Source organism: Anomaloglossus baeobatrachus, chromosome 7 (genome assembly GCF_048569485.1).
Source record: "Anomaloglossus baeobatrachus isolate aAnoBae1 chromosome 7, aAnoBae1.hap1, whole genome shotgun sequence".
NCBI lineage: Eukaryota > Metazoa > Chordata > Amphibia > Anura > Aromobatidae > Anomaloglossus > Anomaloglossus baeobatrachus.
This window is the reverse complement of record NC_134359.1, coordinates 292267886-292292967: the sequence shown is the minus strand read 5'-3', so window position 1 is coordinate 292292967 and position 25082 is coordinate 292267886. Positions and strand designations below refer to the sequence as shown.

At 45.2% G+C, this 25082-nt stretch overlaps 1 protein-coding gene across 3 annotated transcripts in view; it reads right to left on the bottom strand.

The window, feature by feature from the left end:
• Positions 1-25082, bottom strand: part of SEPTIN12 (septin 12) — a 121166-nt gene that overhangs the window by 38614 nt on the left and 57470 nt on the right. For 2 of the 3 annotated variants that reach the window (XM_075318434.1, XM_075318435.1), the window contains exon 2: positions 10887-12497. In XM_075318434.1, the coding sequence (XP_075174549.1) occupies positions 10887-12497 (1611 nt within the window). Of the gene's footprint in view, positions 1-10089; positions 10185-10886; positions 12498-25082 lie in introns of those variants that run through there. The other variant, XM_075318438.1, reaches the window with a different exon arrangement.

The following is a 25082-nucleotide window of genomic DNA, read 5'->3' as shown; positions in this document are numbered from 1 at the left end:
CTCTACTGCACCCTCAGCTTGCCTCTACCGCACCCAAAGTGTGCTTCTACCGCACCCCAGCACACCTCTACCTCACCCTCAGTACGCCTCTACCTCACCCCCAGTGCCCCTCTACCGCACCCCAGCGTGCATCTGCCGCACCCCCAGTGTGCCTCTAGTGCACCCTCTACATAGTTCTACCACACCCCCAGTGTGCTTCTACCACACCCCACTGCGAGTCTACTGCACCCCCAGCGCGCCTCTACCACACCCCCAGCGCGCCTTTACTGCACCCCCAGTGTGCTTCTATCACAATCCACTGTGCTTCTACCGCACCCCCAGCGTGCCTCTACCGCACCCCCAGCTCGCCTCTACCACACCCCACTGCGCTTCTACCACACCTGCACCCCAGCATGCCTCTACCGCACCCCCAGTGCTCCTCTACCGCACCCCCTACATGCCAATAGTACCATGCTTCCATTCATTAACAGCAAGCAGAGTATATTCTACCACAATTTTTCAGTCCACAGTTGTCCCCATTATCGGGGTACTTGGGGCGTCTGAGATCCTCGGGGTTTCTGGACTTCGATCGTTCCCACGAGTCGGTGACGTCTATGGCGGAGCCGCTCCGGTATCTGCCTCGTATGGATTTTGTGTCAGTCATTAGATAACGAGTCATTAGAGGGTGATTGTGCTGCAGGATCCCAGTGATCGGAGTAATCTACTACTTAGATCCTGGGTGTGAACGGCGTCTACTGAGGGCAGATCACCCACCCCGAGGGACGGCGAAAAGTGAGAAGACCCCGGAGAGTGTACCGCCCCGCGGGCTCGGCTGCGACCGCCGAGCCGCTCGGATCCGTGCTCATACTGCAAGTGGTGGCTTGAGCCTCTCACGGACCCGGGGGTCACGTCGCTCTGCAAGGGAGTTGGCGCTACACACGGGGACTTGGGTGGGGAGTTCCATGGCCGGGGGCCGCGGTGGTTTGGTAAGGGGGTAAGTTGGTGACGCCACCCACGGGTTGTGGTGAATGTATGAACACCACCACTGCCGTTAACTAGGCCTCCCGGGGACGGTGTTGCGCAGCTTGATGTTGACCCCTCCGTGGGTAGGGGAGCGATGGTCCCGGGGGCCCAAGGGAGGTGCTGAGGCGTGGGGAGCGGGAGATGCGTGCTGGACGCTGGTGCAGTGCGGCGCAGCCTGAAGGCACTGGTGTACTCACTTTGACACAATACACTGGAGTCTCTGGTAAACCAAACGGGGTGATGAACGCGGCCCGCAGCCGGCTGCAGCTTCTCCCGGTATAGGTTGGTGGTTTCCGCCTTTCTCCTGCACCTCTGTGTGTAAATGTGTGACTCCTATGCCTAGACACCGGTAGTCCGCTCCCCGACTGGTATATGCCGTAGGAGCCTGTTTGCCCGCAGACGCTGGCCCCTTGGGTCTCTATGCCTTGGCGGTGGCTCTACCCTGTATGGTTGGGCTGTTGTCTTCTAACGGGTCTTGTGTGGGATAGGTCCTAAAGTCCAGTCCTCAATCAGTTTCCAATCGGCTCCCCGGTTCGGTACCGGCGGGCCACCACCCGACCCCGGTCCTACGGTTCTGCAGAGATCCGTCACTCCTGCAGACTGCCACCACTGTCTGCCAACCTTGCTGTTTGTGACTGGGCTCCTACCCAGACACTCGCAGTGTCTGACCTCTCACTTTCACCTCCAAAACTCATCTACTGCTTTTCCCGCCTCCAGGCCTGTGAACTCCTCGGTGGGTGGGGCCAACCGCCTGGCTCCACCCCACTTGGTGCGGACATCAGCCCCTGGAGGGAGGCAACAAGGGTTGCGAGGGACGAGGAGCGCTGCTCGAGTCCACGGGTCCGGCCCACCGCTCGAGCCACCGAGCAGCAGCAGAAGCCGCGGACACGAGCGTGGCAAGCGCGGCGACTCCGCCCACGACACTACCTACACAGCAGAAGGGGACGGGGATGATGAGGTGTATCTAAAATTGTGTGGAAATGCTGAGCCGTGTATCTAATCCTACCATGTGATTCGATCTGCTGCGTTTTGTATCTAATTTTATCATCTGTGGTACCGTCTATAGATCTTGTGTATCCAATTCCATCATGTGTGATACTCTTGGCTGTGTTGGGGTATCTGAGCTTGTCATGTCTAGTAAGTCTCTCAGAACCACACAATTTAATTCCCCATTAAGTGCATCTAATCCCGCTCTTGTAAGTAGATGCACACGGGGGGAGTGGATGTGTATATCTGATCCCGTGTATCTCAGCCGCACTTCTGTAGCAGATCAGCTCAGGGGTGGTGGATATGTCATCTGATCCCGTGTATCTCAGCCGCGCTCCTGCAGTAGATGCGCTCGGTGGTGGATATGTCGTCTGATCCCGTATATCTCAGCCGTGCTCCTGCAGTAGATGCGCTCGGTGGTGGATATGTCGTCTGATCCCGTGTATCTCAGCCGCGCTCCTGCAGTAGATCAGTAGATACGCTCGGTGGTGGATATGTCTGTCTGATCCCGTGTATCTCAGCCACGCTCCTGCAGTAGATGCGCTCGGTGGTGGATATGTCAGTCTGATCCCGTGTATCTCAGCCGTGGTCCTGCAGTAGATGCGCTCGGTGGTGGATATGTCCGTCTGATCCTGTGTATCTCAGCCGTGGTTCTGCAGTAGATGCGCTCGGTGGTGGATATGTCGGTCTGATCCCTTGTATCTCAGCGCTCGGTGGTGGATATGTCGTCTGATCCCGTGTATCTCAGCTGCGCTCCTGCAGTAGATCAGTAGATGCGCTCGGTGGTGGATATGTCCGTCTGATCCCGTGTATCTCAGCCGTGCTCCTGCAGTAGATGCGCTCGGTGATGAATATGTCGCCTGATCCTGTGTATCTCAGCCGTGCTCCTGCAGTAGATGCGCTCGGTGGTGGATATGTCCGTCTGATCCTGTGTATCTCAGCTGCGCTCCTGCAGTAGATGTGCTCGGTGGTAGATATGTCCGTCTGATCCTGTGTATCTCAGCTGCGCTCCTGCAGTAGATGCGCTCGGTGGTGGATATGTCGTCTGATCCCGTGTATCTCAGCCGTGCTCCTGCAGTAGATGCGCTCGGTGGTGCATATGTTGTCTGATCCCGTGTATCTCAGCTGCGCTCCTGCAGTTGATCAGTAGATGCGCTCGGTGGTGGATATGTCGCCTGATCCTGTGTATCTCAGCGCTCGGTGGTGGATATGTCCGTCTAATACCGTGTATCTCAGCCGCGCTCCTGCAGTAGATGCGCTCGGTGGTGGATATATCAGTCTGATCCCGTGTATCTCAGTGCTCGGTGGTGGATATGTCGGTCTGATCCCGTGTATCTCAGCGCTCGGTGGTGGATATGTCGGTCTGATCCCGTGTATCTCAGCGCTCGGTGGTGGATATGTCGTCTGATCCCGTGTATCTCAGCCGCGCTCCTGCAGTAGATGCGCTCGGTGGTGGATATGTCGGTCTGATCCCGTGTATCTCAGCGCTCGGTGGTGGATATGTCGGTCTGATCCTGTGTATCTCAGCCGCGCTCCTGCAGTAGATGCGCTCGGTGGTGGATATGTCGGTCTGATCCCGTGTATCTCAGCGCTCGGTGGTGGATATGTCGGTCTGATCCTGTGTATCTCAGCGCTCGGTGGTGGATATGTCGGTCTGATCCCGTGTATCTCAGCGCTCGGTGGTGGATATGTCGTCTGATCCCGTGTATCTCAGCGCTCGGTGGTGGATATGTCGGTCTGATCCTGTGTATCTCAGCGCTCGGTGGTGGATATGTCGGTCTGATCCCGTGTATCTCAGCGCTCGGTGGTGGATATGTCGTCTGATCCCGTGTATCTCAGCGCTCGGTGGTGGATATGTCGTCTGATCCCGTGTATCTCAGCGCTCGGTGGTGGATATGTCGTCTGATCCCGTGTATCTCAGCGCTCGGTGTATACATCTGCGCGCTCCTGTGATTACGGCCTCCGCTGTCGGTGTAGCTCTTCCCTCTGTCCGGGCCGATATGATGAACGGCCGTGGAAGCTTCCGCCATCATCTCTGACGTCCACGCGGACATCAATCTCTATAAATGGCGGTACAGCTTCTCCCATCATGCATTGCGGTGGGGTTATGGCGCTTTTTTATGCCTAATCCCGGGCTCATCCCACGGAGCGCGGGCGGCGTGCTTCCCATATATTACATTCCTCCGAGGGGCCGCACGCGTCCATGGCCCGTGTTTCGCCACGTGACGGGCTGTCACTCTCGCTGCTCCCCCGAGCCGTGCGGAGCTCTCCCCGCTTCCTCTCACTGTCTCTCATCTGTCTGACCTGCTTGTACCGCTGTCATCCCACCAATAGTCCCGGGGCGCGGCCCACCGCTCATGGCGGCTGTCAACTGAGACTTTCAGGTATTCTCAAATTAACAAGTCACTCACTGACATTACTCTGTCACTGAGGCCAGAGAGGAGAATGGACGGACGTGCGGAGGCCAGGAATCAGCCATCAGCCCCCGAACGAGAGCATGGGTCCTGCACCTGCTCCTACATGTACCATGGAAATACCTAGAGGTGCCAAGCCGCATTCTTCACAGCCCGAGCGAGGCGCAGACTGAAGCCTGACAGGGGCAGAGCGAAAACTGCACCACCATGCACCGAGGAAGAGGGCTATACTATACAGATGCTAAAATACCGCCCTTACCGAACAGGAATATAGCTACTATAATACTACCCCCTATGTACAAGAATATAACTACTATAATACTGCCCCCTATGTACAAGAATATAACTACTATAATACTGCCCCCTATGTACAAGAATATAACTACTATAATACTGCCCCCTATGTACAAGAATATAACTACTATAATACTGCCCCTATGTACAAGAATATAACTACTATAATACTGCCCCCTATGTACAAGAATATAACTACTATAACACTGCCCCTATGTACAAGAATATAACTACTATAATACTGCCATCTATGTACAAGAATATAACTACTATAATACTGCTCCTATGTACAAGAATATAACTACTATAATACTGCCCCTATGTACAAGAATATAACTACTATAATACTGCCCCTATGTACAAGAATATAACTACTATAATACTGCCCCCTATGTACAAGAATATAACTACTATAATACTGCCCCTATGTACAAGAATATAACTACTATAATACTGCCCCTATGTACAAGAATATAAATACTATAATACTGCACCTATGTACAAGAATATATCTACTATAATACTGCCCCTATGTACAAGAATATTACTACTATAATACTGCCCCCTATGTACAAGAATATAACTACTATAATACTGCCCCTATGTACAAGAATATAACTACTATAATACTGCCCCTATGTACAAGAATATAACTACTATAATACTGCCCCTATGTACAAGAATATAACTACTATAATACTGCCCCTATGTACAAGAATATAACTACTATAATACTGCCCCTATGTACAAGAATATAACTACTATAATACTGCCCCTATGTACAAGAATATAACTACTATAATACTGCCCCTATGTACAAGAATATAACTACTATAATACTGCCCCTATGTACAAGAATATAACTACTATAATACTGCCCCTATGTACAAGAATATAACTACTATAATACTGCCCCTATGTACAAGAATATAACTACTATAATACTGCCCCTATGTACAAGAATATAACTACTATAATACTGCCCCTATGTACAAGAATATATCTACTAGAATACTGCCCCTATGTACAAGAATATTACTACTATAATACTGCCCCCTATGTACAAGAATATAACTACTATAATACTGCCCCCTATGTACAAGAATATAACTACTATAATACTGCCCCCTATGTACAAGAATATAACTACTATAATACTGCCCCTATGTACAAGAATATATCTACTATAATACTGCCCCCTATGTACAAGAATATAACTACTATAATACTGCCCCTATGTACAAGAATATATCTACTATAATACTGCCCCTATGTACAAGAATATTACTACTATAATACTGCCCCCTATGTACAAGAATATAACTACTATAATACTGCCCCTATGTACAAGAATATAAATACTATAATACTGCCCCTATGTACAAGAATATATCTACTATAATACTGCCCCTATGTACAAGAATATAACTACTATAATACTGCCCCTATGTACAAGAATATAACTACTATAATATTGCCCCTATGTACAAGAATATAACTACTATAATACTGCCCCCTATGTACAAGAATATAACTACTATAATACTGCCCCTATGTACAAGAATATAACTACTATAATACTGCCCCCTATGTACAAGAATATAACTACTATAATACTGCCCCTATGTACAAGAATATAACTACTATAATACTGCTCCTATGTACAAGAATATAACTACTATAATACTGCCCCTATGTACAAGAATATATCTACTATAATACTGCCCCCTATGTACAAGAATATAACTACTATAATACTGCCCCTATGTACAAGAATATAACTACTATAATACTGCCCTCTATGTACAAGAATATAACTACTATAATACTGCCCCTATGTACAAGAATATAACTACTATAATACTGCCCTCTATGTACAAGAATATAACTACTATAATACTGCCCCTATGTACAAGAATATAACTACTATAATACTGCCCTCTATGTACAAGAATATAACTATTATAATACTGCCCCCTATGCAGAAGAATATAACTACTATAATACTGCCTCTATGTAGAAGAATATAACTACTATAATACTGCCCCCTATGTACAAGAATATAACTACTATAATACTGCTCCTATGTACAAGAATATAACTACTATAATACTTCCCCTATGTACAAGAATATATCTACTATAATACTGCCCCCTATGTACAAGAATATAACTACTATAATACTGCCCCTATGTACAAGAATATAACTACTATAATACTGCCCTCTATGTACAAGAATATAACTACTATAATACTGCCCCTATGTACAAGAATATAACTACTATAATACTGCCCTCTATGTACAAGAATATAACTATTATAATACTGCCCCCTATGCAGAAGAATATAACTACTATAATACTGCCCCCTATGTACAAGAATATAACTACTATAATACTGCCCCCTATGCAGAAGAATATAACTACTATAATACTGCCCCCTATGTACAAGAATATAACTACTATAATACTGCCCCCTATGTACAAGAATATAACTACTATAATACTGCCCTCTATGTACAAGAATATAACTACTATAATACTGCCCCCTATGTAGAAGAATATAACTACTATAATACTGCCCCCTATGTACAAGAATATAACTACTATAATACTGCCCCCTATGTACAAGAATATAACTACTATAATACTGCCCCTATGTACAAGAATATATCTACTATAATACTGCCCCTATGTACAAGAATATTACTACTATAATACTGCCCCCTATGTACAAGAATATAACTACTATAATACTGCCCCTATGTACAAGAATATAAATACTATAATACTGCCCCTATGTACAAGAATATATCTACTATAATACTGCCCCTATGTACAAGAATATAACTACTATAATACTGCCCCTATGTACAAGAATATAACTACTATAATATTGCCCCTATGTACAAGAATATAACTACTATAATACTGCCCCCTATGTACAAGAATATAACTACTATAATACTGCCCCTATGTACAAGAATATAACTACTATAATACTGCCCCCTATGTACAAGAATATAACTACTATAATACTGCCCCTATGTACAAGAATATAACTACTATAATACTGCTCCTATGTACAAGAATATAACTACTATAATACTTCCCCTATGTACAAGAATATATCTACTATAATACTGCCCCCTATGTACAAGAATATAACTACTATAATACTGCCCCTATGTACAAGAATATAACTACTATAATACTGCCCTCTATGTACAAGAATATAACTACTATAATACTGCCCCCTATGCAGAAGAATATAACTACTATAATACTGCCCCCTATGTACAAGAATATAACTACTATAATACTGCCCCCTATGCAGAAGAATATAACTACTATAATACTGCCCCCTATGTACAAGAATATAACTACTATAATACTGCCCCCTATGTACAAGAATATAACTACTATAATACTGCCCTCTATGTACAAGAATATAACTACTATAATACTGCCCCCTATGTAGAAGAATATAACTACTATAATACTGCCCCCTATGTACAAGAATATAACTAATATAATACTGCCCCTATGTACAAGAATATAACTACTATAATACTGCCCCTATGTACAAGAATATAACTACTATAATACTGCCCCCTATGTAGAAGAATATAACTACTATAATACTGCCCCCTATGTACAAGAATATAACTAATATAATACTGCCCCTATGTACAAGAATATAACTACTATAATACTGCTCCTATGTACAAGAATATAACTACTATAATACTGCTCCTATGTACAAGAATATAACTACTATAATACTGCCCCTATGTACAAGATTATAACTACTATAATACTGCCCCCTATGTACAAGAATATAACTACTATAATACTGCCCTCTATGTACAAGAATATAACTACTATAATACTGCCCCCTATGTAGAAGAATATAACTACTATAATACTGCCCCCTATGTAGAAGAATATAACTACTATAATACTGCCCCCTATGTAGAAGAATATAACTACTATAATACTGCCCCCTATGTACAAGAATATAACTAATATAATACTGCCCCTATGTACAAGAATATAACTACTATAATACTGCTCCTATGTACAAGAATATAACTACTATAATACTGCTCCTATGTACAAGAATATAACTACTATAATACTGCCCCTATGTACAAGATTATAACTACTATAATACTGCCCCCTATGTACAAGAATATAACTACTATAATACTGCTCCTTTGCATTTTGTTGATCACTTTTAACCTGTTAATTGCTGTAAGTGACTAATATTATTTCTTATGTAGAGGGGAGTGACCGGAATGAAGGGGTCAGGGGTGTACGGCTTAGTTTTCGCAGTGTGCAGTAGGTGTTGTCCCAGATGCTTTGCGCGGTGTCGGGGACAATACCTGGGCGCTGTGATTGTGTAGTAAGTGCCGGCTGTTTGTACAGCTGCTGCTCCGGGTGTCGGGGACTTTCTTTAACTAAACTTACAGCTAAATCCTCTGTAATAATAAACAGTGGATAACGCCCGGGCGCTGTCACTGACAGATGGGGGCGGCACAATACATCGATCGGCTGCACGTAGCCTACAGTAAGACGCTGTACATGTCCCCACTAATGGTGAGACACTTGGATGAAGGGGCAACCTCCATCCAATGGGCAATACCTTTGGTGTTGGATGCTTCACGTCTAGAAGGTGAGATACCTACAGCCCCACCTAGGAAAGGGACGAATCAAAGGGCAACCTCCATCCAATGGGCAATACCTTTGGTGTAGGATGCTTCACATCTAGAAGGTGAGATACCTACAGCCCCACCTAGGAAAGGGACGAATCAAAGGGCAACCTCCAGCCAATGGGCAATACCTTTGGTGTTGGATGCTTCACGTCTAGAAGGTAAGATACCTACAGCCCCACCTAGGAAAGGGACGAATCAAAGGGCAACCTCCATCCAATGGGCAATACCTTTGGTGTAGGATACTTCACGTCTAGAAGGTGACATACCAACAGCTCCACCTTGGAAAGGGACGAATCAAAGGGCAACCTCCAGCCAATGGGCAATACCTTTGGTGTAGGATGCTTCACGTCTAGAAGGTGAGATACCTACAGCCCCACCTAGGAAAGGGACGAATCAAAGGGCAACCTCCATCCAATGGGCAATACCTTTGGTGTTGGATGCTTCACGTCTAGGTGAGATACCAACAGCCCCACCTAAGAACCTCCATCCAATGGGCAGTACCTTTGCTGTTGGATGCTTCACGTCTAGAAGGTGAGATACCTACAGCCTCATCTGAGCCTGACAGGACCCAACTACCACGGTGCCTTAGGGTTCATATGTTTCATTCCCACCAAGATTTGAGGAACCATCACAAGTTTCAGTCCCTTATTGTCGAAAGGCCCCTTTCCCATATACCTCTTTTTGGATATTTTTTGATAGTATCATCTTCATGGTCTAACCGAATGCAGATCTCCACCGAGAGCCAGTGATGTAAATGGATTGGCCACCTTCACACCGAGACCATGATGTCCTCACTTTCGGGCCATCTATTTCGCATCTTCTATAGAGCATCTGCTTGTCAGGTAGATGAAGTTTGGAGCATGTTTCTACCCTTCTTAGTTCACGCATGCTTTTCCCCCTTCTCCTCATAGGCCCAGGACACAAACTAAAGCAAGGGGATGCTGTCTTGTGCCAAGCCAGAAGAGGAGGGGGCGAGATAGATGAGCAGGAGAAATACCTCACCCTCCCTTCCCCAAAACTGGGAGAGTGGCCAGCAGTTGTTCTCCAAATAAGCAGGTCTGGGCTTGTCCCCCCCCCCCTTTGACTCACTACGAGCCCCCTCCTCCCTTGTCAATTTTTAAAGGAACCTTCCGAGCTCACTTTTTGGAACACTAAAGGGGTCACTAGAGTTTATTCCTACGGCCAAGATTTTTAGAGGGTATTTGGATCGTGTCCGCTGCCCGACAGATACTATAATGTCCCTGGGGTCAACGCTCATTGGTCGGTCAGTCATATTCGGAGGTGTTGATGAGGTCACCTCTGACTCACTTCTGTAATTATTTTCTGCTGTAGAGTGAAAATCACACGGCGAGTTATAGAAACGCCAGAACACATCTCCACACGGCATAATGTTACTGCTCAGAAGGTGGAGTAAGACATTGGAGACCCCAAGATCGCCCCAATCATTCCCCTGCTACATATAGGTTTCTTACCTTCAATGATGGAATCTGTAATCTGTATTTTTGCTTCTACCGAAGTCAGAGGCTCTTTTTCCTTATTTGACACCATAGGTACAGAGGTCTCTGGTGGTACCTTACTCTTGGGTTCACCGCGAAGGCAATAGTTTGTTGGTGGAACTCCATTCCTGGATTCTTCAGCGAGCCTCTGGCTTTGCAGGCCATCAAGTACATAAGGCATTGTGGTTGCATGTCCATTTCCTGGTATTCTATTCGAGAAGGTTGACTTTTCTTGGGCCACTGTTTCTTGTACACTCTTTATAAGATCGGCTACTCGACCTGCTGACTTTTCAATGACCATTTCCTCTCGAGTGCAATGACCTTGTAGGATGTCATTATCAGCTTTATTGAAGGAGTTGGCCCTCCGCATCATAGATTTGAGCCTCTCAGTGGATGAATTCATCTCTGATGGTCTCACATTGTTGATGTGGTTCGCTTCTTGGACAAGATCTTGGTGGTCTTGCATTGAAATACTCGAAATGGGTGGTACTTGGTTGATGAAGTTATTGCCATTTGATGTTCTCCCACCTGGTATCATCGATGTTGGACTCTTGAAGGCCACTTCTGACTTCTCCTTGGTCGGATGAGGAGATACCCCAGGCATGGAGTGGAGATTGACTCTTAGTTGTGTCCGTGGCAATGGTCTGTTAAGTGGTTCTAGACCAGAACCATTAGACCTTCCTATAGAGCTCTGCAGAGGCATTGGGAACTTCTGAAGAGTGGCTGGTAGAACTGGCCCAAAAACCGGAGGAGGAGAAGGTGAAGAAGTCAAGCTGCAGTTCATAGGTGTACATTCTGTTGGTGGTGATGAGGAAGAAGAAGAGGAAAATGAAGGCTCTCTACTGATTGATGGGGCATTCCTAGAAAGAGGACGTTTGTAGTCTGGTGACGGTGAACTCCATCCCTCTGATGGTGGATATCCAGCATCTGGAGAAGGAACCAAATCAGGAATTTGGTCTTCAGCGATGTGAAGATCTAGAGATGGCAAGGAACCATGATTCTTGGAAGGCACTGGTACCATACGTACTCCAGGACGCTCAATCTCAGAATGAAACATATTTCCATGGGAGGAGAATTTTTTGAGGATTGGGCTGGTTACATTTGACATTGTGATGCCGGAGCCGTGCTGGCCCACTGATGTCTGTGTAGGACGAAGAGACTGGAAAGGTTTAGTTGGAAGTGGGCACTCTAGACTGGATGTTGAGCTGTGCAGGCTTTCACTGTCACTGCCTTGTCCCGAAGAAGGAAAGCCACTTGGATGAAGTCGTGTTTGGAAAGAAGAAACACGGGTGAGGCCTTGACTTGCCATTCCATTGGCTTTAGCCATTTGCATGGTCCCACGGTTAAAGGACAAGCTGCTGGTGATCCTGGACTTGAGAACGGGACTCTGGGATGGACTACAGGTGGAACTGATGCGGATTCGGGACTGATAGAGCGGCTGGTGGGATCCGGTCGATATCTGGCTGTCACCATTGCTGGTTCGCATCACAGAAGGTTGACTCGGACTGAAGGGAGATGCAAGTGGCGAAGTCGAGGAATACACGGGGGCGTCATCGATGTCCTCCATGTCAAATGATCTTTTCAAAGCTGCGGAGAAAACAAAAGAAGGATTAGGTCTTCGAATTTCATAAGAAAGGTACTTTCCATTGGGAAACAGGGCGGGGGTGACTTCTGAAAGCATCACATTTTAACCCATTGACTTATTGGTGTTCTACCGACTTTGAGTTATACAGTACACAGTTCCATCCTCAGCTGCATTCATAATTCTGCTTTTTTGTTTTTGTGTTGGCTGTAAGCCATCACATTTCATGTCTTTGCGCCTTGATGAGGCTGTGGTTCATAGGACAGTACCTTATGTGAATAACGGGCAGTCATGCCAAGATATTAGACATCCATGTGTCAACCGGCAGAATTATGAATGCAGCTCTTGATATGTAGATGGAAAGTTACTTTCGAGGTAGACCTTTAGGATGATCCAACACGAAATACAAGTTTCAATAGCATCATAGTTGGGACATTGAATGGTTGCTCATGCCCATCAGATTGTTTTGGCCCTCAACTTTTGCACACCAAGGTGTTCATTTCATGACAGCCACCTGTAAGAATAAAAGAATCGGGCGGGTTGAAATTAAACATGTCTGACCAGTATTTTCCCTGGCATTATCTATTGGAGAAGAGATTGGAGGACCTCATACACATCAGATGGTTGGCCAGTGAAAAATGAGCTCTGACCGCTATGGTCCTCACCAATCAGAAGAACGGGAATCGGTGACCACTACCGACCCATAAATGAGTAATAGCTCCATTCATATGAGGTTCACAGGACCCCTAGTCATGTGGTCCAAGGAGGTCCCAGAGGATAGACCCCCACCGATCGTACATTTCAAACCCTTTAAAGATTTCATCTCAGATACTTATTCATGTTCCCATCCTACTCCCGAGATGATGGATCTCACACTCCAGACCTTATTTGGGCACCGCGGATCTAGTAGTAGAAGCTTCCGCGAAGCGTAGACATGATCACCTTCAAGACCCAAGAGATTTACTATCCTCAGACGGAGGAACGCAAGAACAAAACTACATCTGTGAAAAACAGGAAAAGGAGCGATTCTACGAAAAGAACATCGGGATCCATGCGGGTCGTGCCCAGTCAACCCATATAAGGTCTTATCATAAAAGGGAACCGCAGCCAAAAAACCTGACTTAATAACATTGCAACTCTGAACTCCCAGAAAACCCACAATGTCCTTTATCCATTAAAGGTAGGAACAATGGGGGTCTGTGTCGGAGGAATGTAGAAAGCCGGCGCACAGCTGTACGCACATATGTCTGTCCGCTCTACAGTTACTGCCCTCGTTATAGAGATGTTGTGTCTTCTGTATAAATAGATCACAGACCCCGGAGCGCGGGTCAGGAAGCGTTACATGGCCGGTACAGCATCGGGGGTCCCGTAGGAATAAAGAAGATGGATAGATAGTAAATAGATATTATAGATAGATATGAGACTAATAAAGGGATAAATGCATGGATGGATAGATGGATGGCTAAAGGGATAGATAGATGGATGGATGAATTAAGGGATGGATGGCTAAAGGGATAGATAGATAGATAGATGGATCGAATAAGGGATGGATGGATGGATTAAGGGATATATGGATGGATAAATGGATGGATGGATTAAGGGACAAATGGATGGATGGATAAATGGATGGATGGATTAAGGGATAAATGGATGTATGGAGAAATGGATGGTTGGATGGATGGATAAAGGGATGGATGGATGGCTGGATGGATAAAGGGATGGATGGATGCATGGATGGAGAATGGATGAAGGAATGGATGGATGGATAAAGGGATAGATGGATGCATGGTACAGCATCGGGGTCCCATAGGAACAAAAAAGATGGATAGATCGTAAATAGATATTTTAGATAGATATAAGACTGATAAAGGGATGGATGGATGGATAATGGGATGGATGGATAAAGGGATGGCTGGATGAATAGATGAATGGATGGATGGTTGAATGGATAAAGGGATAGATGGATAGATAGATAGATAGATGGATAGATAGAGAGATAGATAGAGGGATAGATAGATGGGTAGATAGAGAGATAGATGGATGGATAGATAGATAGGGATAGATAGAGTGATAGATGGATATGTGGATGGAGAATGGATGGATAGATAGATAAAAGAATAGTTAGATGGATGTATGAAGGGATAAATAGATGGATAGGTGATGGGTGGATAGATAGAGGGATAGAAAGATAGATAGATAGAGGGATAGAAAGATAGATAGATATATGGATGGATGGATAGACTATAGGGATGGATGGATGGATGGATGGCTGGATGGATGGATAAAGGGATAGATAGGTGGATGGATAAATGGATAGATAGGTGGATGGATAAAGGGATGGATAGATATATAGCTGGGTAAGTGATCGATCGGCCCTGTACTTCTCACAGCTGAGGGTTTGGTCCCGGGGTGGGTGAGTGCAGTACAGTGCGGCTCTGGGACGTCTTCCAGCAGGCGGGGAGGGAGGATTGATTGACATCTCATCCAACTTCAGAGCCAAGATGTTCCCACCAGTGTGATGGATTTGTGGCTCTGCCTCCCCGTAGGTCATGACTTGGTGCAGAAATAAGTGAAGATCTGATGAGATGACATGTATTTCACTAAACGCTGCTCTCCCCCAGGCGGCCGGAGATGATGGAGGGGGTCATGTGCAAACACGCGCGATCAGGGCCTCATTACCTCCAGTGCACATATCTGCTCACGGATTCTACGGATACATGACTGTGCACATACGAAATTACCCTGAAAGCAGCCAGAGCTGGGATCCGAATAATGCGTCTCTTCCCACAGTATTCCTCTGTGCTGCTGTGAGGCTGCTCCTTTCACTCAAGCACTATAAAGCTTCATATTATTGTGTATTGTACCATATAACATATACCGTAGAATACGCGGAGAAGATGCTGTGAGGAGTGGATAATATGTAAGCCTTGCAACAATATGCAATAAAAAAATGGATACTTTATTATTACATTACATGGATACTGGGGGCGCTGTTGTATTAAGGTCTATGGAAAGTTCTGATGGTGAAAGGTGGTACTGCAAGAAAAAAGTTTCAGGCCATATAGAAACTATACTACGTGAAGCCAACAGGATGAGATTAAACATTTCCTAAAACTTCAAAGGTTAAATAACATTTTTATAGCCTTAGATGGTAAAAAAAAAAAGATGCCCAGAAGAAAATAAACTTCCATTCCCCTCCAGACATAACAGGAACAAAACAAAACAAGAGGAACTAAACAATTATAACAATTATGCCCAAAAATGTCTCCCTCCGGGCACTGAGACATATGGCTGCCAGGTCCCACTACCACCCCCATATTATACCGCCATACAACTTCAACAGGAGGAACGTGTATGAAATTAACCCCATCATTTCTTAATTATTGGAAGAAAACAAAAAAAAAGTCGTCAATATATCGCAACCCGATATATGTAAATTTTGGAGACTGTCGTGGAAGAAATATAATTTTCCTTTTATATCATTACCTACATTTTTTATGGGTCTAGACAAAAAAAAATACACAAACTTCAACCTTTGACCTCTCAAAAATAAGTTTTGGGTCATATCTTGTGTGACTTAGTCCTGTGGTGAGACACGGAGCTTGCATATGTTTCTTGGGTTGACCCCCAAAACAACATACACTTCCAAAACACAAACTCACCCCAAGGACTAGACGGTCATACCCGTCTATAAAGATGGCTACCTCCTTCATAAACAAGGTATGGCCCCAGGAAATGAGACATATGGCCCTCTACTCGTCCACCATGGACAACAAAGAGGAGTGGGCGTCCCGGGATGACCCTTTTAGCCCCACTTATGGCTTGTGAAGAGAGAGGAAGTGAATTAAGGCCGTCTGGGCAGGATCACTTTCTAGTGCAGAAGCTCCAGAGCTGACATTCGACTTATCCTCTACTTCCTGAGCGGAGGCTCCAGACGAGCTCTCCTGTCAGAGGGGAGCCATGCTTTACATTACAGCCAGCGGGAGTGGATGATGGCTGATGATAATCCCTTATTGTCTGTCTCCATCCCTTTCCTCTACATTTTTCATATTTTTTTTTAAGACAACGTAAAATGGCAGGAAGTGGATCTGCGGGAATATGGAAAATGGGAAGTGAACAGAGAACTGATAGGAAAGAGATCAGATGTAGGGAAAATCGATACATCTCATAGCAGACCCCTGAGCACCCCCATAGCATTGGCTGGCATCTCCATTCATCCGATATTGACCCCCAGTGCCCAATTGATGCAGAAGGGCATGAAGATTATGTCGGGAACAATTCTACAGGCTGAGCTCCACCATGCGATATTAATACTGATCCTGTCACTTTAAATGTCCTCAATTGTAATATGGGATGTCGGCAGAGATGCGGCGTTCAAAAGACCTGGTGTGTGATCCGCGATCACTGGTAGTAATGGTCAGGGCCGCCATCAGGACAGTACTATCATTACTGGTGTATGGGGCTCTGGTGTGTGATCTGCAATCACTGGTAGTAATGGTCAGGGCCGCCATCAGGACAGTACTATCATTACTGGTGTATGGGGCTCTGGTGTGTGATCCGCGATCACTGGTAGTAATGGTCAGGGCCGCCATCAGGACAGTACTATCATTACTGGTGTATGGGGTCCTGGTGTGTGATCCGCAATCACTGGTAGTAATGGTCAGGGCTGCTATCAGGGCAATATTGTCATTACTGGTGTATGCGGCTCTGGTGTGTGTGATCCACAATCATTGGTAGTAATGGTCAGGGCTGCTATCAGGGCAATATTGTCATTACTGGTGTATGGAGCCCTGGTGTATGTGATCCGCAATCACTGGTAGTAATGGTCAGGGCTGCTATCAGGGCAATATTGTCATTACTGGTGTATGGGGCTCTGGTGTGTGATCCGCAATCACTGGTAGTAATGGTCAGGGCCGCCATCAGGACAGTACTGCCATTACTGATGTATGGGACCCTGGTGTGTGATCCGCGATCTCTGGTAGTAATGGTCAGGGCTGCTATCAGGGCAATATTGTCATTACTGGTGTATGGAGCCCTGGTGTATGTGATCCGCAATCACTGGTAGTAATGGTCAGGGCCGCCATCAGGACAGTACTATCATTACTGGCGTATGGGGCTCTGGTGTGTGTGATCCGCAATCACTGGTAGTAATGGTCAGGGCCGCCATCAGGGCAGTACTGCCATTTGTGGTGTATGGGGCCCTGGTGTATGTGATCCGCAATCACTGGTAGTAATGGTCAGGGCCGCCATCAGGACAGTACTGCCATTTGTGGTGTATGGGGCCCTGGTGTATGTGATCCGCAATTACTGGTAGTAATGGTCAGGGCCGCCATCAGGGCAGTACTGTCATTACTGGTGTATGGGGCTCTCGTGTGTGTGATCCACAATGACTGGTAGTAATGGTCAGGGCCGCCATCAGGACAGTATTGCCATTACTGGTGTATGGGGCCCTATATATATATATAAGCGGTGCGGGATACATCTGACGTACAGCAGACAGTATCACAAAGTTAGGATTAGATACACGGCTCAGCAGACAGTGTCACAAATGACAGGATTAGATACACAGCTCAGCAGACAGTGTCACAAATGACAGGATTAGACAGCTCAGCAGACAGTGTCACAAATGACAGGATTAGATACACAGCTCAGCAGACAGTGTCACAAATGACAGGATTAGATACACAGCTCAGTAGACAGTGTCACAAATGACAGGATTAGATACACAGCTCATCAGACAGTGTCACAAATGACAGGATTAGATACACAGCTCAGCAGACAGTGTCACAAATGACAGGATTAGATACACAGCTCAGTAGACAGTGTCACAAATGACAGGATTAGATACACAGCTCATCAGACAGTGTCACAAATGACAGGATTAGATACACAGCTCAGCAGACAGTGTCACAAATGACAGGATTAGATACACATCTAATGTGTTTGCATCACACGTTCAACCAGAAAAGCTTAAATACACAGCTTAGTAGACAGTATATTTCACACGTTATATACACAGCTCAGCTGTATTACAGATTATTAGATACAGCGGCTCAGGAGACAGTATCACAGATTAGATACAGCTCCTCAGAAGACAGTATCACAGATTAGATACAGCAGCTCAGAGACAGTATCACTGATTAGATGCAGCAGCTCAGAGACAGTAATACAGATTAGATACAGCAGCTCAGAGACAGTATCACAGATAAGATGCAGCAGCTCAGAGACAGTATCACAGATTAGATACAGCAGCTCAGAGACAGTATCACAGTTTATATACAGCAGCTCAGAGACAGTATCACTGATTAGATGCAGCAGCTCAGAGACAGTAATACAGATTAGATACAGCAGCTCAGAGACAGTATCCCAGATTAGATACAGCAGCTCAGAGACAATATCACTGATTAGATGCAGCAGCTCAGAGACAGTATCACAGATTAGATACAGCAGCTCAGAGACAGTATCACAGATTATATACAGCAGCTCAGAGACAGTATCACTGATTAGATGCAGCAGCTCAGAGACAGTAATACAGATTAGATACAGCAGCTCAGAGACAGTATCCCAGATTAGATACAGCAGCTCAGAGACAGTATCACTGATTAGATGCAGCAGCTCAGAGACAGTATCACAGATCAGGACACTTGGCGTTATCTGTCCATTTGCCTGTGGCCTCCTCCTCTTCCTCCCCTGCCTTCTTTGCCTCTTCACCATATGTTCCCTGAGTTCAGATCTTATCAGCAGCTTTCCCAGAAGGGGGTTACTTCCCAGCTAATTGTTTATCTGGAAACTTTACCCCCCAGTGAGGAAGCCCCCCACAGTGCGGAGAAGAGGAAGAAAAACAAGGCCACATGGTAACCAAGCATCACACTTGTGCTGGACATGGACACATATGGCCGGACGGCTCCTTGATGACATCCGCCCTGAAGGACACAATTTAACACTATGGGCTGATTCATTTCCTAATATATCTTTATAGGGGTCGGAGCTGTGTTTCCGGGTATGAAGCTCCAAATCCCCTGCATTGATTTGATAAAACTCTCCCTGCAGTCACCACTAGAGGGAGCTCATTGCAGACTGACTACACACAGGATTCAATGATCACAGTCTGCAGTCAGCTGCTGAGCTCCCCCTAGTGGTGGCCAAAAGAAATGTATTATTTATCTCTATGCTCATTGCAGGGGATTTGGAGCTCTGTATCACAATACCTGCACAGATTACCAGCAGAGGACTTTGTGAATATTCAGTTTGATGATCTCAATGTTGCTCTGAGGTTCACACGCTGCGACGATGCAGCAATGTATGTGTGTGAAACATCTGGAAAAGTTTAGCACTGGAATGTGCATTGAGGAATCCCAGGGGGGCATGTTATTATTTGGGATGTAACTAATTAACAGGTTATTATCCAATTTATTCTAATTACTAGGTGAATCAGTCATGGCATACTCCCAAGCAGAAGTTTGTGCTCCAGAGCTGCTCTTGCTACAGGAAGTCAGCCATTTTTGAAGATCATGCCAAACTGTCTTTTGTCAACTGGTCACCCACATCATAACTTTTGAAAGTGGGGCATAGTTAAGCCACAAAAAAACCCACAGTGTTAAGAAAAGAGATATTTAAAGGGGACTGTCACTGGAGCAAAAAAGGCCAATGTTTGCCCTTATTTTATTTCTACTGTTCCACTGAGCATTTTACTTTTCGTTTTTTTCAAATCCGACATACGGTTGCAGAGATATGGGCTTTTATATTAGCGTTACTAAGGCAGCTTAAAGACACACCCACATAGAATCCTGTCAGCCACACCCCTTTTTAAGAGACCTTAAAAATTAGCACCAAATAAAAATGGCTGTATGTCTGGAACCGTAAGGCAGATTTATAAAAAACAAAAACATGTAACACTTAGGGGAACACTGGAATAAAGTAAGACCAAAAATTGAACACTTTTAACCCGATGACAGTCCCCCTTTAAGACCCACGTTTTTAAGTAAATCCCACCTCTTTGCAGTCTAGGAAGGTCTGGAGTTGTCAAGACTATATCTGAACATTTGGGACAGTTGGTGAGTATGAATATAAGATTTGCCTGCTTACCGTACACCCGGACACTTCTCTGCCCTCTCCTCCCCTACACCCGGACACGACCCTGCTCCCTCCTCCCTTCCCATATAAGTCAGTCTAGTGCTAGTTACTCCCATGTGTCTATTACTAGACTGCGGTATTACCGTCCACATGACAGCCCACGTGCCCAAACGACACATAATGTCTACGATTTCATGAAAATAGCTTCCGAGGCAGCGAGATCTCGATTTCCTACGATTATTTATTGCTCCCACCTGTGGTTTCTGCATTTTCCTCGCATCTATAAATAAGACCTTTATTATTCATGAACCAAAATGGTCTTAAAATAAGAAGCGTTAACAAGTTCTGGGCTTCAGAGGAATATGTGTGACCTAAAATACCCCGCGGTGCGAGGACGTGAACCGCGCAAAATATAGAAGGAGTCTTCTGCATTTTACAGCTCAGACTGAATGGTCATGGGGGACTTAAAGGGGGAAATGTCAACTGGGCGGGGCAACTGAAAACTATGTGCCCTTAGTGGTTGTCACTTCCCCCGCATAGAAAGGGGGTGACAATAGGCAAAAAAAAAACCCCTCCTTTCGTAAATTAAAGGGGACCACCGACATTGGCAGTACGTCCTCCCTGACGACTGCGAGAGGGCCCCCTTGGTGGTCCAGGGCCCCGGCACTTGCCCTGGTGCGTCGGGTGCTGACACTGACCCTGCCACCAGGCCTAAGACCCCTGACAACTACAGCCAATTTACCCTGGTATACCCTGCCAACAAATGTGTTAGGTGAGTATGATGGTGTGAGACTTAATAATCAGATTTGTGGCTCAGCAACCAATCACAGAGCAGCTTTCATTCCTGAAACTGCTCTGTTAAAATGAAAGCTGGGCTGTGATTGGTTGCTATAGGTAACAAAGACAGTTGTTTTCCATCTTATTTCTTACAGAGAAGAAAGGGCTTCGACACTGGCCATACTAGGCCTCATTTATCAAAATGGTCTCCCATGTTTCCCATAGCAACCAATCACGGAGAAGCTTTCATTCCTTAAACTGCTCTGCTAAAATGAAAGCTGTGCTGTGATTGGTTGCTATAGGCAACAAAGACAATTGTTTTCCATCTTATTTCTTATAGAGGAGTAAGTGATTCAACACTGGCCACACTAGGCCTCATTTATCAAAATGGTCTCCCATGTTTCCCATAGCAACCAATCACAGAGCAGCTTTCATTCCTGAAACTACTCTGCTAAAATGAAAGCTGGGCTGTGATTGGTTGCTATAGGTAACAAAGACAGTTGTTTTCCATCTTATTTCTTACAGAGGAGAAAGGGCTTCGACACTGGCCATACTAGGCCTCATTTATCAAAATGGCCTCCTAGGTTTCCCATAGCAACCAATTACAGAGCAGCTTTCATTCCTGAAACTGCTCTACTAAAATGAAAGCTGGGCTGTGATTGGTTGCTATAGGCAACAAAGGCAGTTGCTTTCCATCTTTTCACTCTGCTTTAGTAATCAGATTTTTTTTTTCCAGATCTGTTGACTGATGGATCTGAGGTGCCTGGTTCCCGGGATCAGTGTGGGGCGAGTGTTGGGGCCACATGTTGGCACACGCCAGCTTTAGGAAAGTAAATGATTCCCTGGAATTCCATTCACCTCCGAGGAAAGAGGAGGGGGACGGGGTCAGAGGTGACCGACCTGGGATGAGAGGATAGGTGCGGGTGAGAGGAGGCCAGAACTAATGGGCGCAGGAGCTGGAGGGATCAACTGCTTAAAGGGACAGTACAGTCATTATCATAAATAGAGAAAAAATGATAGACGGCGAAATTTACTGTCATCTATTCTGTAATTAGATAGGATTAGATACCCAGCTCAGCAGACAGTATCACACATGACAAGATTAGATACACAGTTCAGCAGACAGCATTACACAGGATAGGATTAGATACACAGCTCAGCAGCCAGTATCACACATGACAAGATTAGATACACAGCTCAGCAGACAGTATCACACATGACAAGATTAGATACACAGCTCAGCAGACAGCATTACACAGGATAGGATTAGATACACAGCTCAGCAGACAGTATCACACAGGATAGGATTAGATACACATCTCATAAGACAGTATCACACAGGATAGGATTAGATACACAGCTCAGCAGACAGTATTACACAGGATAGAATTAGATACACAGCTCAGCAGACAGTATCACACAGGATAGGATTAGATACACAGCTCAGCAGACAGTATCACACATGACAAGATTAGATACACAGCTCAGCAGACAGCATTACACAGGATAGGATTAGGTACACAGCTCAGCAGACAGTATCACACAGGATAGGATTAGATACACAGCTCAGCAGACAGTATCACACAGGAGAGGATTAGATACACCGCTCAGCAGACAGTATCACACAGGATAGGATTAGATACCCAGCTCAGCAGACAGTATCACACATGACAAGATTAGATACACAGTTCAGCAGACAGCATTACACAGGATAAGATTAGATACACAGCTCAGCAGACAGTATCACACAGGATAGGATTAGATACACAGCTCAGCAGACAGTATTACACAGGATAGGATTAGGTACACAGCTCAGCAGACAGTATCACACAGGATAGGATTAGATACACAACTCAGCAGACAGTATCACACAGGATAGGATTAGATACACTGCTCAGCAGACAGTATCACACAGGATAGGATTAGATACACCGCTCAGCAGACAGTATCACACAGGATAGGATTAGATACACCGCTCAGCAGACAGTATCACACAGGATGGGATTAGATACACAGCTGAGCAGACAGTATCACACAGGAGAGGATTAGATACACAGCTCAGCAGACGGTAACACACAGGATAGGATTAGATACACAGCTCAGCAGACAGTATCACACAGGATAGGATTAGGTACACAGCTCTGCAGACAGTATCACACAGGATAGGATTAGGTACACAGCTCAGCAGACTGTATCACACAGGAGAGGATTAGATACACAGCTCAGCAGACAGTATCACACAGGATAGGATTAGATACACAGCTCAGCAGACAGTATCACACAGGAGAGGATTAGGTACACAGCTCAGCAGACAGTATCACACAGGAGAGGATTAGATACCCAGCTCAGCAGACAGTATCACACATGACAAGATTAGATACACAGTTCAGCAGACAGCATTACACAGGATAAGATTAGATACACAGCTCAGCAGACAGTATCACACAGGATAGGATTAGATACACAGCTCAGCAGACAGTATCACACAGGATAGGATTAGATACACTGCTCAGCAGACAGTATCACACAGGATAGGATTAGATACACCGCTCAGCAGACAGTATCACACAGGATAGGATTAGATACACCGCTCAGCAGACAGTATCACACAGGATGGGATTAGATACACAACTCAGCAGACAGTATCACACAGGATAGGATTAGATGCACGGCTCAGCAGACAGTATTACACAGGATAGGATTAGGTACACAGCTCAGCAGACAGTATCACACAGGATAGGATTAGATACACAACTCAGCAGACAGTATCACACAGGATAGGATTAGATACACTGCTCAGCAGACAGTATCACACAGGATAGGATTAGATACACCGCTCAGCAGACAGTATCACACAGGATAGGATTAGATACACCGCTCAGCAGACAGTATCACACAGGATGGGATTAGATACACAGCTGAGCAGACAGTATCACACAGGAGAGGATTAGATACACAGCTCAGCAGACGGTAACACACAGGATAGGATTAGATACACAGCTCAGCAGACAGTATCACACAGGATAGGATTAGGTACACAGCTCTGCAGACAGTATCACACAGGATAGGATTAGGTACACAGCTCAGCAGACTGTATCACACAGGAGAGGATTAGATACACTGCTCAGCAGACAGTATCACACAGGAGAGGATTAGATACACAGCTCAGCAGACAGTATCACACAGGATAGGATTAGATACACAGCTCAGCAGACAGTATCACACAGGAGAGGATTAGGTACACAGCTCTGCAGACAGTATCACACAGGATAGGATTAGGTACACAGCTCTGCAGACTGTATCACACATGATTGGATTAGATACACAGCTCAGTAGATCGTATCACGTTAGGATTAGATACACAGCTCAGCAAACAGTATGATATATGACTGTGTAAAATATACAGCTCATCAGTTAATAACACACATGATAAGATTAGATGCACGGCTCAGCAAAGAGTATCACCACATGCAAAGTCCTCTGATCTGAAGGGGGGACATGTGACAGTGATTTATGAGAGATATGGAGTCTCTTATCTGGGGGTAGGAGACATTTTATCCTCAGGTCAGTCTTTGCTGACTGCTGTATCTCCTAAACATGGGCTCTAAGAATATGAGGCGCTCAGTCCATAAAGAACTACAGGTCTCAGCATGCTGATCTATATGTTGGAACTCTGAAGCCAATTCTTAATATTTATTTACTTTACTCACTTATATATTCCACAGCGCTTTACATACATC